The following is a 16143-nucleotide window of genomic DNA, read 5'->3' on the forward strand; positions in this document are numbered from 1 at the left end:
CCTAATCCCTGACAACCACTAATCTGTTCTCTACCACCATAATTTTGTTACATAAAGAATGCCATATGAGGTGTGCCTGGGTGGCTCAGGTCATGATCTTGCAGTTTGTGAGTTCGAGCCCCATATCGGGCTCTCTACTGTCAACGCAGAGCCTGCTTCAGATCCTGTCTCCCTCTCTCTACCCCTCCCCCTCTTTTTCTCAAAAAATAAACAAATATTAAAAAGAATAAAAAGAACACCATATGAAAGGAATCATATAGCATGTAACCTTTTGAAATTAGCATTTTTCATTCAGCATAATGCCCTTGAGATCCATCCAAGTTCTTTGGATCAATATCAATAGTTCCTTCCTTTTTATTATTGAGTACTATTTCATTATATAGATATAACATAATTTATCCATTCAAATGTTATAAGACACTTGGGATGCTTCCAGTTTTTGACTGTTACAAATAAAGTTGCTATGAACACTTGTGTATAGGTTTCTATGTGAAAACAAGTCTTCATTTCTCTGGCATAAATTTTTAAAAGTGATTGCAGGATTGTATAGTAAGAATATGTTTAATTGTTTAATTTTTTAAAACAACTACTAAGTTGTTTTCCTTTTATTTTTTAAAAAATTTTTAGATTTATTTTGAGAGAAAGAGAGGGTGAGCAAGCAGGGAAAAGGCAGAAAGAGGGAGAGAGAGAATTCCAAGCAGGCTCTGCTCTGTGTGTGCAGAGCTGGATGCGGGGCTCAAACCCCAGAACCTGTGAGATCATGACCTGAGCCAAAATCGGGAGTCTGGTCACTTAACTGACTTAAGCCACCCAGGCACCCCCCCCCCAAGTTGTCTTCAAGGAAGAATGGCTGTGTCATTTTACATTCTCATCAACATTGTGGGAGAGATCTAGGTCTCAGCATCCTAATCAGCCTTTTACAGTGTCACCATTTTTTATTTTAGCCATTCTGATATGAAGTGATATCCTGTTGTAGTTTCAGTTTACATTTCCCTATTGGCTAGTGATGAATGTATTTTCAAGTGCTTATTTGCCATGCTGCATTGATCCTCTTAAATGAATGTCAGTTTAAGTCCTTGGCCCGTTTTCTAACTGAAAAATGTTTGTTTTTTCGCTATTACATTTAAAGGATTCTTTACATATTCTGAGTACGAGCCCTTACTAAAAAATGCTATTTGCAAATATTTTCTTCAAGTCTGTGATCTGTCTTTTCTTAACAGGGTCATTCACAAACAAAGTTTTTATTTATTTTACTTTTTTATAACTGTTTTAAAATTTATTTTTAATTTACATCCAAGTTAGCATATAGTGCAATAATGATTTCAGTAGAATCCAGTGATTCATCCCCTACAACACCCAGTGCACCCCAACAAGTGTCTTCCTTAATGCCCCTTGTCCATTAAGCCCATTCCCCCGCCCATAACCCCTCCAGCAACCCTTAGTTTGTTCTCTGTATTTAAGAGTCTCATGTTTTGTACCCCTCCTTGTTTTTATATTATTTTTGCTTCCCTTATGTTCATCTGCTTTGTATCTTAAATTCCACATATGAGTGAAGTTATATATTGGTCTTTTACTAATTTCGCTTAACATAGTATACTCTAGTTCCATCCACATTGTTTTTATAATTTTTTTAAGTTTATTTATTTGAGAGACAGAGACAGTACAAGTAGGGGAGGGGTAGAGAGGGAGGGAGAGAGAGAGAATCCCAAGCAAGCTCTTCACTGGCAGTACAGAGCCCAAGGCAGGTCTCAAACCCACAAAACTGCAAGATCATGACCTGAGCCAAAACCAAGTTTAATGTTTATCCGATGGAGCAATCTAGGCATCCCTAAAGTTTTTAACTATCCAATTATTGACTTTTTATCTTCAATGGATTATATCCCTTTGGTGTCATGACTGAAAAACTATCTGCTTAAACTTAGTTCCTGAATATCTTTTTCCCAATGTTTATTTATTCATTTTTGAGAGAGAGAGAGAAAATGAATAACAACGAATGTAGGGGAGGGGCAGAGACAGAGGGGTAGAGAGAACCCAAGCAGGCTCCATGCTGTCAGCACAGAGCCAGATGCAGGGCTTGATCCCATGAACCATGAGATCATGACCTGAGCTAAAATCAAGATTCAGGCACTTAACCAACTGAGCTACCCAGGCACCCCTTGAAGATTTTATTCTATGCTTTCTTATACAAGTATAATGTTTCACATTTAAATTTATGAACCATTTTAGCTTGATTTTTGAATAGGGGTGAGGCTTAGGTCAAGGTTTGTTTCAGCCTGTGAATATGCAATTGTTTCAATACCATTTGTTGAAGAGACCATCCTCCCTTCACTGAAACACTTTTGTATCTTCCTCAAAAATGCTTTTAACTTGCATTTCTCTGATGATTACTAAAGATGAGCATTTTTTGTATGTTTACTGGCCATATGAATACTGTCTTTTGTAAAGTCCTTTTGAAGTTCTTTCCTTTGGCATTGGCTGGTTTATCCTACTAATTTTGTTTAAAAAATTTTTAATGTTTATTTATTACTGAAAGACAGAGAGAGACAGAGCATGAGCATGGGAGGGGCAGAAAGAGGGGAGACATAGAATCCGAAGCAAGTTCCAGGCTCTGAACTGTCAGCACAGAGCCTGATGCAGGGCTCAAACTCACAAACTGCGAGATCATGACCTGATCTGAAGTCAGACACTTAACCAACTGGGCCACCCAGGTGCTTCTATCCCACTAATTTTTATTAATTCTTTGCATATTCTGGGTAAGAGTCCTTTCTGGATCTATGTATTAAGAGTAGCTTCTCCTAGATATTTGCAAATGGCATATCCAACAAGGGGTAAATATCCAAACTATATAAAGAACTTCTACAAAGCAACACCAAAAACCTCCAAATAATTCTATTAAAAATGGGCAGAGGACCTGAGTGGACATTTTTCCAAAGAAGACATACAGATGGCCAACAAACATAAAAAGATGTTCAACATCACTAACCATCAGGGAAATGCAAATCTCCACAAGGAGATCTCACACCTGTCAGAATGGCTAAAATCAAAAACACAAGAAATAACAAGTGTTAGGATGTAGAGAAAAAAAGAACCCTTGTGCATTACTGGTAGGAATACAAATTGGTACTGACACTGTGGAAAACGTATGGAGGCTCCTCAAAAAATTAAAAATAGAATTAACATATGATGCAATAATTCTACTACTGGGTATTTACCAAAAAAAAAAAAAAAAGAAAAAAAGAAAAGAAAAAGAAAACATTATTGCAAAAAGATATATTCACCCCTAAGTTTATTTACTGCAGCATTATTTACAATAGCCAAGATATGGAAGCAACCCAAGTCTATACTGATAAAGAAATGGATGGATAAAGATGTGGTATGGAATATTACTCAGCTTTAAAAAAGAACAAGACTGTACCACTTGAGACAACATGGATGGACCTTGAGAGTTTAATCCTAAGTGAGGTCAGACAAAGACAAATACCATATGCTTTCACTCATATGTGGAATTTAAGAAAAAAAATGAACAAAGAAACCAGACTCTTCAATATAGAGAACAAACTGGTGGTTGCCAGAGGGGAGGTGGGGGGGAGTAGGGGTAAATTAGATAAAGGGGATCAAGAGTATGCTTATCTTGATGAGAACTGAGTAATATATACAATTGTTTAATCATATTCTGCACCTGAAACTAACATAAGCACTGTAATGTTAATTGTCTTTTAGTAAAAAAAATGGTAACAAACACAAAATCAAAAGTATATGTTTGTATAAGCATAGAAACTCTACCCATGGTTATATCTGGGTTACTAAATTATAAACAATAGCATTTATTGTCTTCTTTGTGATTTTCCATAGTATCTTTAAAAATGAGAAAATAGCTTCTATTTTGTGGCCTGCCTTTTCATTTTTAACATGAAATTCCTTTGATGACTAAAAATTCTTAATTTTAATGAAGCTCAACTCAACAATATTTCCTTTTATGGTTAGTACTTTGTGGGTCCTTTTCATGAAAGTTTTCTTAATGCAGTATCAGGAAAATATTCTTTACTGTTTCCTTCTAAAACTTTTGTTTTAGCTTCCACATTTAAATCTACAAACCACGGATTTAGTTAACAGGGAAATACAGTTTAAGATTACCAAGTCTTACCAGTACATATCAATCACAATAGCTTTAAAAAAAACAGACATTGTCAAGTGATGATGAGGACAGAGAACAACTGAAACGCCTATATGCTACTGGGGGGGGGGGGGGGCGTAGTGCAAACTGGTACAACCATTTTGGAAAAACATCTTGGTAATATAAGCTAAAGCTGAATGTACACGCATCTTTTACTCAGCAATCTCACTTCTGGGCATATACACAACAGAAACACATACATATGCTTGACAAATGACAGATACAACAATCTTTAAAAAGTTGAATCTTTGGACTTCCACTCTGGCAAGATGGGAGTAGACATACTCTTCTCTATTCCTTACAATAAGGAAAGCAAAAGACCCTAGACATTACATATAAAACAATCATAAGAAGTTTCTGAAAAGTGAGGAAGAGGAGAAAGACTGGCTAGGGACCTTGGGTGCTAAGGAACAACATGGAACTAAGTTCCATAGGATTTCTTCCCAAAACGGGGGCTAAAGAACCCAGCAATCAGGAAATGCCAGTGGATACTGCCAAAAAAAAAGTCTCCAAGAAAATCCTGCTCTCTTTAGCCAAAGGACCAAAAAAAGGGGCACCCTAGAAAGACAGAAAACTTTAAAACAATAATCATTCAATTGCAGTCAAGCAGTACAGAAAAAAAATGCGGTGCACCTCCATCCTTGTCACTAAAGGCTGAGTGGGGAGTTCAGACTCCTGGTGTCAGAGAAGTCTAAGTTAACACAGTCCTCCTCTCAACCCAGCCGTGTCAGTAAAGACCATGAAGGGAACTCAGACATCCATCCCCACCCAGAAGTTACAAGAAAAACCCTATATCTCTCTACTAGGGTAGTATCAAAGGATATATAGTAGAGAGTCAGGAATTATACCACAACTCAGTTAATGAGTTACCCCTGCAGTGTCAGTGGAGGCCCATGGGTAGGGGTTGTAAATAGGCAATCCTAACCCTCCCAGCCAGGATAGTATCGGCAGAAATGTAGTCGGTAGACTCAACTCCCACTCTCATCTTCCATCTGAACATGTGTCAAAAGAGGCCTGCTATAACAGAAAATTTAGATCCACAGTCTCATGAAATAATAAGCAAATATCCAGTTAAATTATATCTTTGTCCTAACAAGAACCAGTAAAATCTCAACTTCAATGAAAAAACGCAATCAGCAGACACCAACACTAAGATGACATAAATATCAGAATTGTCTGACAAGGATGGAAAAAGTTGTTACATTTCTAGATATGCTTCAATAAGGAGTTATTAACACACCTGAGACAAATGAAAAAAAAATTGCCTCAGTAAAGAAATATAAGACATAAAGAAGAACCAAATGGAAATCTTAGAACTGAAAAATACAATAAAAAACTAAACAGTAGAATGTAGAGAACAGAGATTCAATTAACTTTGAAAACAGAACAATAGAAATGACCCTATCTAAACAACAGATAGAAATCAAACAAATAAACAAAAAATCACAGAAAAACAAAATGGAGACTGAGGGACCTATAGGACTCTAACATTATTGTCTACCATTCTTATCACTGGAGTACTAAAAGGAGAGAAAAAAAAAGAAGGGGCTATAATAGTATTTGAAGAAATAACGGCTGAAAATTACTCAAATTTAGCAAGAAACACAAACCTACAGATGCAGAAATTGAATGAACCACAAACAGGGCAAACTCAAAGAAATTCATGCCAAGAAGCATCATTGGCAAACTTTTGAAACTAAGATAAAAAAAAATCTTGAAATAAGCAAGAAATAGAACCTTACTGACAAGAAAAAAAGATTTTAAAAACAGATTTTTTTAATTAAAATATATTTGACATATAATATTGTATAAAATTAAGGTATACATGTTAATTTGATACACTTATATACTGTAATATGATTGGCACTGTACCAACAATTAGCACCTCTACCATGTAAATATTTTCTTTTTACTGGTTGGAATAATTAAGTTCTAATCTCCTAGGAAGTTTAATGATTATAATATAATACTGTAGTCTACATTTACTTATTGGTTTAGCCACTATGAAAAACAATATGGAGTTTCCTCAAAATTTTGAAAATAAATCTACCATATGATCCAGCAATTCCACTTCTGGGTATATATACAAAAAAAATGAAAACAGAATGTCAAAGGGATATATGCACTCCCATGTTTACTGCAGCACTATCCACAATAGCCAAGATACAAAAACAACTTAAGGGCCCAGCAACAGATGAATAGATAAAAAAAGATGTGGTATATATGCAATGGGATAGTATTCAGCCATGAGAAAAAAAGGACATTTTGCCATATGTGCCAACATGAATGTACCTTGAACACATAATGCTAAGTGAGATAAGTAAGAGAAAGACAAATACTGCATGATATCACTTTTGTGTGAAATTCAAAAAGCCCAATTCATAAAACAGCAGGTATTTTTGAAAGAAATTATGAAATCCAGAAGGAAGTGGTAAAATATTTTTCATGTGCAGAAAGAAGAGAAATGCCAACCCAGAATCCTATACCCAGCTAAAACACTCTTCAAAAATGAAGAGGAAATCAAGAAATTCTCTTCTGAAGGTACTCGGGAAATTTATTGCCAGCAGACCTGCTCTGAAAGGATGACTAAAGGAATTTCTCTAGAAAGAATGGAAATGATAAAAGAAAAAATACTGACACATTAGGAAGGAAGAAACAACAATTAAAAAACAAAAAATATGAGTAAATAAAATAATTTTCCTTCCAATTTTTCTAAGTTATAGTTAATTATTGAAGAAAAATTATTAATGTGGTAATCCATTTATGTAGAGAAAAACAGTTAAAACAATTATATTATAAATGGGGAAGAGAAAGGGACATAAGGGCATAGGTTTCTACACTTAGTTAACATGGTAAAATGATGACATTAGTTGACTATGATAAACTATGTCCATGTAATGTAATACTTAGAGCAACCACTATGAAAGTTATAAAAAGATACATCAAAAAATACCATAGATGAATAAAAATACAATTTCACAAATGGTAAAAAGTAACCCACAGGAAGGGTAGAATAAGAAACCAGAAAAAAGAGGGGTGCCTATACTGTTTTATACTCTATATACTGTTTTCTAAAGTGGCTGCACCTGCTTGCATTCCCACCAACAATGCAGAAGTGTTCCCCTTCCTCTGCATACTCTCCAATGCCTGTTGTTTCCTGAGTTGTTAATTTTAGATATTCTGACACTTATGAGGTGGTATCTCATTGTGGTTTTGATTTGTATTTCCCTGATGATGAATGATGCTGAGCATCTTTTCATGTCTCTGTTAGCCATATGAGATGAATTTCTTGAGATGTGATGAAACCATTTTGTATCTTGACTCTATCTTGCATTTGTCAAAACTTACACACTAAAAGGAGTGAATGTGACTGTAGATAGATTTAATTTTTTTAATGTTTATTTATTTATTTTGAGAGAGAGAGAGAGAGAGAGCACATGAGCAGGGGAGAGGAAGAGAGGGAGACAGAGAATCACAATAAGTCTCTGCAGCGTCAGTGCACAGCCCGACATGGGGCTCGGTCTCACCAACTGTGAGAACATGACCTGAGCCAAGATCAAGAGTCGGACGCTTAACCAATTGAGCTACCCAGGTACTCCTAAAATTATTTTTCTTAATTCTCTATACAAACGAAAAATGTTTCCCACCTCACATTAGTTTCATCATTAAATTCTTCAGCCCACTTTTTCCTTGATTGTGCAGTAGTAGAACCATCTAAACGGTAATAGTCAATGTTTCGCAGCCACTTCCCTTCACCTGGAAATTTAACAAGAAAAAGGAGATTTGATATACATTGTTCTGCTAGTAATAACACATTTTATTCCCCGCTCACCATTTAAAATCTGATTATCATGCATAGCAACACAAAAATTTTTTTAATTAAAGTGTAATTCACAATATTACAAATAAATTTACCACAGATTTACTTCCAATAGATACTGAATAGCAAAGGTACTTTTAAAAAAGTATTTCATCTACATGTGAATTTCTTAAAAGACTTCCTTGATGACAATCTTTTAAAACTGTCAAAAGAATATGGTTAAATTGCATTATGCTCATGAAGTTTGCTTTTAACTGAATTTGTAAATGGCCATGTTTCCTCCCTTATTAACAAGCTGATCCTGGTAAGGGTACCTGACACAGAATGCATTTATTCAATCACTGAACAAATATTTAGTGAATGCCTAATATGCGTCAAAAATTATTCTATGGTCTGGCCACATATATCAGCATATATTCCTATTTCATGACAATTGTGTGTGTGTGTGGGTGTCTGTGTGTGTGTGTGTAAGGACTTTGACTTAATAAGTAAAACAGTTATCAGACATGTCAACTTTTGGACAGTGAGGTGAAAATTTACCCAAGACTTACATTAAAACTAAAATACCAAGTTTAGTGCTTATGACATTTATATTTTATTATACATTAATTTCCATTACAATTCTCTAAACTATAAATATAATACTACTATTATCCCTGAATCCGATCCTAGAATCTTAACATAAAAAAAAAGGTGACAAAACTGAGATTCAGGTCTTTCGGTGAACTTTTTACTTAAATTTAGTATTTAGTATTAAAGGTGCTTTTTAACATGCTTATTTACTTACCCATGTCTTTACTTATATTTAAAAACTAAAATTTCATTGCTAAAAATGGGTAAGAAAGTCTACTTATTTATGGCTTTTATTTCCTTCAATTGGAAAAAAAGGCATACACACAGCTAAGGAAAAGAGAATTTGAAATAGATGATTAGATAAAAAACAGGCTGGAGTCACATATCCATTAATTGATCACCTAAACTGGGTAATTATGAAAGTTAATATGCTAATCATACATAAAATGATATTAATATTTTTTAAATTATTTCAACATATTCACCTTTTGATGATAATACAAATGAATAATCTGTACTAGCACTTCTGGGAATCCAACACTTAAAAAGTGACAAAGTCAAATACACATTTTTTAAAAATACCAGTTTCACCATTTACTAGCAATTTAATTCAGAAAACGTGAAAATGTGTTTCATTGTGTTTAAAAATGGAGAGTTGAAAGATGGTGGCATAGGAGGACTAGGCTCATGGAGTCCTGCTGATCACTTAGATTCCACCCACATCTGCCTAAATAACCCAGAACACCGCAAGAAGACTAGCTGAACGGACTCTCCAGAGCCAAGCGCAGACAAGAGACCCAATGAACAGGGTAGGAAGGGCGGAGAGGCGGTGCGCGCTACATGGACTGGTGGGAGGGAGCCAGGGCAATGGAGGGGCAGCCCGCCTGGCAAGGCAGAGCCCCTGAGTCTGACTTGCAAAGCGGAGGGGCCAGATGGAGTCAGTTCTGACAGCCATTGGAAATTAACATCTGGAATGTTATAAGTCAATGGCTCTGCACAGAGGGTGGGAGGGCTAGAGGACAATGGGAGGGAGAGATGTTGAGCCCCTGAAGACAGAGCTCAGCTCGGTGGGGAAGAAAAGCGCTGGCCAGTGCCATCTCCCTCGCCCATAACGCAGCCAAATTCCCAACGGGAACCAGTTCCCATCACCGAACTTGCTTCACCACGCAAACACCCAACGCTGTGCATCTGTGGATCCATTCCTCCAACGGATCGGCCTCCCTCCTGGTGCCGCAGAGCCCATCCTGGAGCGGAGCAACAAAGGCAAAGCAAGATGAGCCAGCCCCTCCCGCCACTGTGCACCTTGTGGAACCACCCCGGCTAATAAGCCAGATCCTATAGAAGCAGCACCACAAGCCTGGCAGTGTGCAAGTAGCCCAGACATGGGCCACACCACCCCATAGTGAGTCCTGCCCATGAGAGAGGGGAAGATAAGGTACACACCAGACTGACTGTGGTCCCAGCAGTGGGCAGACAATGGGTCTGACTGCAGCCCCGCCCACCAACACAAGTTATTCAAGACAACACAGGGGAAATGCCCTGCAGTTCCACACCACTCCAGGGACTATCCACAATGATGAAACGGAAGAATTCTCCTCAAAAGAAAACTCCAGGAAGTGGCAACAGCTAACGAATTGATCAAAAACAATCTAAGCAATATAACTGAGAATGAATTTAAAATAAAAGTCATAAAATTAATCACTTGGCTTGAAGAAAGTAGAGAGGACAGCAGAGAATCTATTGCTACAGAGATCAAGGGACTAAGAAACAGTCAGGAGGAGCTAAAAAATGCTATAAATGAGGTGCAAAATAAAATGGAGGCGACCATAGCTCCGACTGAAGAGGCAGAGGAGAGAATGGGTGAATTAGAAAATAAAATTATGGAAAAGGAGGAAGCTGAGAAAAAGAGACATAAAAAAAATCCAGGAATATGAGGGGAAAATTAGGGACCTAAGTGATGCGATGAAACACAATAATATCCGCATAATAGGGAATCCAGAGGAGGAAGAGAGAGAGAGAGAGAGAAAGGGGCTGAAGGTGTACTTGAAGAAATCATAGCTGAGAACTTCCCTGATCTGGGGAAGGAAAAAGGCATTGAAATCCAAGAGGCACAAAGAACTCCCTTCAGATATAACTTGAATCGATCTTCTGAACGACATATCTTGGTGAAACTGGCAAAAATCAAGGATAAAGAGAAAATTCTGAAAGATGCTAGGGATAAACACACTCTAACATATAAAGGGAGAATGATAAGACTACTGACGGATCTACTGAAACTTGGCAGGCCAGAAAAGAATGGCAGGAAATCTTCGATGTAATGAACAGAAAAATATGCAGCCAAGACTCCTTTATCCAGCAAGTCTGTCATACAGAATAAAAGTAGAGATAAAGGTCTTCCCAAACAAACAAAAACTGAAGGAATTCATCACCACTAAACTTGCCCTACAAGAAATCCTAAGGGGGATCCTGTGAGACAAAGTACCAGAGACGTCACTATAAGCATGAAACCTATAGACATCACAATGACTTCTAAACCCCTATCTTTCAATTATATCACTGAATGTAAATGGACTAAATGCTCCAACCAAAAGACATAGGGTATCAGAATGGATAAAAAAACAAGACCCAACTATTCCTGTCTACAAGAGACTCATTTTAGACATGAGAACACCTTCAGATTGAAAGTGAGGGGATGGAGAAATATCTACCATGCTCTTGGAAGCAAACAGAAAGCTGGAGTAGACATGCTTATATCAGACAAACTGGACTTTAAATTAAGGCTGTAAATAAGAGATGAAGAGGGGCATTATATAATAATTTCAGAGTCTATCCATCAGGAAGAGCTAACAATTATAAATGTCTATACGCCAAATACAGGAGCCCCCAAATATATAAAACAATCACAAACAGAAGCAACCTTATTCATAAGAATATGGTAATTGCAGGGGACTTTAATACCCCACTTACAATAATTGACACATCATCTAGACACAGGATCAATAAAGAAACAAGGGCCCTGAATGATACACTGGATCACATGGACTTGACAGATATATTTAGAACTCTGCATCCCAAAGCAATAGAATATACTTTCTTCTCGAGTGCACATGTAACATTCTCCAAGATAGATCACATACTGGGTCACAAAACAGCCCTTCATAAGTATAAAAGAATTCAGATCATACCATGTACACTTTCAGAGCACCATGCTATGAAACTTGAAATCAACCACGAGAAAAAGTCAGGAAAACCTCCAAAAGCATGGAGGTAAAGAACACCCTACTAAAGAATGATTGGGTCACACAGGAAATTAGAGAAGAAATTTGAAAATATATGGAAACAGATTAAAATGAAAACACAACAATCCAAATGCTTTGGGATGCAGCGAAGGCAGTCCTGAGAGGAAAATACATTGCAATCCAGGCCTATCTCAAGGAACAAGAAAAATCCCAAATACAAAATCAAACAGCACACATAAAAGAAACTGAAGCAGAACAGCAAAGACACCGCAAACCCAGCAGAAGAAGAGAAATAATGAAGAGCAGAGAAGAAATAAACAATATAGAATCTAAAAAAACTATTGGGGAGATCAATGAAACCAAGAGTTGGTTTTTTGAAAAAATAAACAAAATTGATAAACCTCTAGCCAGGCTTCTCAAAACGAAAAGTGAGAGGACCCAAATAGATAAAGTCATGAATGAAAATGGAATTATGACAACCAATCCCTCAGAAATACAAGCCATTATCAGGGAATACTATTGAAAACTTACATGCCAACAAACGGGACAACCTGGAAGAAATGGACATATTCCTAAGCACCCACACACTTCCAAAACTCAAACAGGAAGAAATATAAAACTTGAACAGACCCATAACCAGTGAATGAATTGAATCAGTTATCAAAAATCATCCAACAAATAAAGAGTCCAGGACCAGATGGCTTCCCAGGGGAATTATACCAGACATTTAAAGCAGAGATAATACCTATCCTTCTCAAGCTATTCCAAAAAATAGAAAGGGAAGGAAAACTTCCAGACTCATTCTATGAAGCCAGCATTACTTTGATTCCTAAACCGGACAGAGACCCAGTAAAAAAAGAGAACTACAAGCCAATATCCCTGATGAATATGGATGCAAAAATTCTCAATAAGATACTAGCAAATCGAATTCAACAGCATATAAAAAAGAATTATTCACCATGATCAAGTGGGATTCATTCTTGGGCTGCAGGGCTGGTTCAACATTCGCAAATCAATCAACGTGATACATCACATTAATAAAGGAAAAGGGCCATATGATCCCGTCAATCGATGCAGAAAAAGCATTTGAAAAAATTCAGCATCCTTTCTTAAGAAAAACCCTCGAGAAAAGTTGGGATAAAAGGAACATCCTTAAACATCATCAAAGCCATTTGTGAAAAGCCCACAACTAATATCCTTCTCAATGGCAAAAAACTGAGAGCTTTCCCCCTGAGATCAGGAACACAACATGGATGTCCACTCTCACTGCTGTTGTTTAACATAGTGTTGGAAGTTCTAGCATCAGCAATCAGACAACAAAAGGAAATCAAAAGCATCAAAATTGGCAAAGATGAAGTCAAGCTTTCACTTTTTGTAGATAACATGATAGTACACATGGAAAATCTGATAGACTCCACCAGAAGATTGCTAGAACTGATACATGAATACAGCAAAGTTGCAGGATACAAAATCAATGTACAGAAATCAGTTGCATTCTTATACACTAACAATGAAGCAACAGAAAGACAAATGAAGAAACTGATCCCATTCACAATTGCATCGAGAATCATAAAATACCTAGGAATAAACCTAACCAAAGATGTACAAGATCTGTATGCTGAAAACTATAGAAAGCTTATGAAGGAAATTGAAGAAGTTATAAAGAAATGGGAAAACATTCCATGCTCATGGATTGGAAGAATCAATATTGTTAAAATGTCAATACTACCCAAAGCTATGTACATTTTCAATGCAATCCCAATCAAAATTGCACCAGCATTCTTCTCGAAGCTAGAACAAGCAATCCTAAAATTTGTATGGAAATACAAAAGACCCCGCATAGCCAAAGTAATTTTGAAGAAGACGACCAAAGCAGGAGGCATCAAAATCCCAGACTTCAGCCTCTACTACAAAGCTGTCATCATCAAGACAGCATGGTATTGGCACAAAAACAGACACAACAGACCAATGAAATAGAATAGAAACCCCAGAATAGACCCACAAAAGTATGGCCAACTAATCTTTGACAAAGCAGGAAAGAATAGCCAATGGAAAAAAGACACTCTCTTTAACAAATGGTGCTGGGAGAACTGGAGAGCAATATGCAGAAGGATGAAACTAGACCTCTTTCTTACACCGTTCACAAAAATAAACTCAAAATGGATAAAGGACCTGAATGTGAGACAGGAAACCATCAAAACCCTAGAGGAGAAAGCAAGAAAAGTCTCTCTGACCTCAGCCGCAGCAGTTTCTTACTTGACACATCCCCAAAGGCAAGGGAATTAAAAGCAAAAATTGAATTCTTGGGACTTCATAAAGATAAAAAGCTTCTGCACGGCAAAGGAAACAACCAACAAAAGTAAAAGGCAACCAACGGAATGGGAAAATATATTTGCAAATGACATATCGGACAAAGGGCTAGTATCCAAAATCTATACAGAACTCACCAAACTCCACACCTGAAAAATAATCCAGTGAAGAAATGGGCAGAAAACATGAATAGACACTTCTCTAAAGAAGACTTCCAGATGGCCAACAGGCACATGAAAAGATGCTCAACATCACTCCTCATCAGGGAAATACAAATCAAAACCACAGTCAGATACCACTTCACTCCAGTCAGAGTAACTTAAATGAACAAATCAGGAGACTATAGATGCTGGAGAGGATGTGGAGAAACGGGAACCCTCTTGCACTGTTGGTGGGAATGCAAACTGGTGCAGCCGCTCTGGAAAACAGTGTGGAGGCTCCTCAAAAAATTAAGAATAGACCTACCCTATGACCCAGCAATAGCACTGCTGGGAATTTACCCAAGGGATACAGGAATGTTGATGCATAGGGGCACTTGTACCCCAATGTTTATAGCAGCACTTTCAACAACAGCCAAATTATGGAAAGAGCCTAAATGTCTATTAACTGATGAATGGATAAAGAAATTGTGTTTTATATACACAATGGAATACTACGTGGCAATGAGAAAGAATGAAATATGGCCTTTTGTGGCAACATGGATGGAACTGTAGAGGGTTATGCTAAGTGAAATAAGTCATACAGAGAAAGACAGATACCATATGTTTTCACTCGTATGTGGATCCTGAGAAACTTAACAGAAGACCATAGGGGAGGGGAAGAAAAAAAAAAAAAGAGGTTAGAGAGGGAGGGAGCCAAAGCATAAGAGACTCTTAAAAACTGAGAACAAACTGAGGGTTGATGAGGGGTGGGAGGGAGGGGACGGTGGGGATGGGTATTGAGGAAGGCACCTTTTGTGATGAGCACTGGGTATTATATGGAAACCAATTTGACAATAAGTTTCATATTTAAAAGTAAATAAATAAAAAATAAAAAATAAAAATGGAGATAGTCCAATACCTATTGCATATGGTTATTGTTTTTTAAATGAGTTGATATAAGAGAAAAAATCCTTAGAACAGTGGCTATCACACAGTAATTAAGCTTACTGAGCACTTAATATTATCACCCCAAGATCCTACATCAAATTATATCTGTCTCTAATATGGCACATTAATATGTGATCATTTCTGTAACATAATTTCCTGTAATACCCCTTGAACCTAGTTCAGTGCCCAATACACAGTAATAGAAGTAGAAATAGTAGTAGTGGTGGTGGTGGTGACAAAACAGAAACTGAACTGATTAATGGTTAAAATAAACGTTTGTTGAAGATATTAAATATGAACTAACAACCACATGGAAAAATATTCAACCCTGCCAGTAGTCAGAAAAATACAAATCAAAACAAGAACAATTGTTTTTACCCATTAAAGATGGGGAAAATATAATTTCAGTACTACAGGTATATAGTAAAATGGGCATTTGCCATTTATTCATGGTAGTATAAAAACTCGTATGTTTCCTAGCACTTTGCCTTTCATATAATGAAGCACTGCCAGAACATAGAAATGAACTCATAAAACTAATAGTAGATAACAGAAAAACCTATTTAAGCCAACAATACACATAACCATAGTCAAATCAAGTAATACATATACACACTACCTATATATATATATATGTATATATAACATATACATATATGTTAAAGGCATATGAATAAGGAAGGACCTCAGAAACAAAGAAGGCAGGGAATGAAAAACATTAAAAAGTGCCAGTATATACCAAGCACTTAAACCTAATGGGCACATAAAAAATGCATCACAAGAGCATGATTCTCTATGGAAAACAACTAGAGAATATCCAGATAAGGACAATGTATTACCTTGCAAATTCAGCAAGTATTTACTATAGACCTACTACATGTTCAATACTATGCTGGACATCAGTAAAGCCTTGCCTGACTGCTTTACATCTTGTCCCCC

The 16143-nt window shown here is 36.8% G+C and overlaps 1 protein-coding gene across 13 annotated transcripts in view; it reads right to left on the minus strand.

Annotated features, from left to right (window-relative positions):
* ATRX (ATRX chromatin remodeler) overlaps positions 1 to 16143 on the minus strand; it is a 307952-nt gene that overhangs the window by 34345 nt on the left and 257464 nt on the right. For all 13 annotated transcript variants that reach the window (XM_053202513.1, XM_053202509.1, XM_053202506.1 and 10 more), the window contains one exon: positions 7822 to 7930. In XM_053202513.1, the coding sequence (XP_053058488.1) occupies positions 7822 to 7930 (109 nt within the window). The remainder of the gene's footprint in view (positions 1 to 7821; positions 7931 to 16143) is intronic.

The sequence above is a fragment of the Acinonyx jubatus genome, chromosome X, assembly GCF_027475565.1.
Source record: "Acinonyx jubatus isolate Ajub_Pintada_27869175 chromosome X, VMU_Ajub_asm_v1.0, whole genome shotgun sequence".
NCBI lineage: Eukaryota > Metazoa > Chordata > Mammalia > Carnivora > Felidae > Acinonyx > Acinonyx jubatus.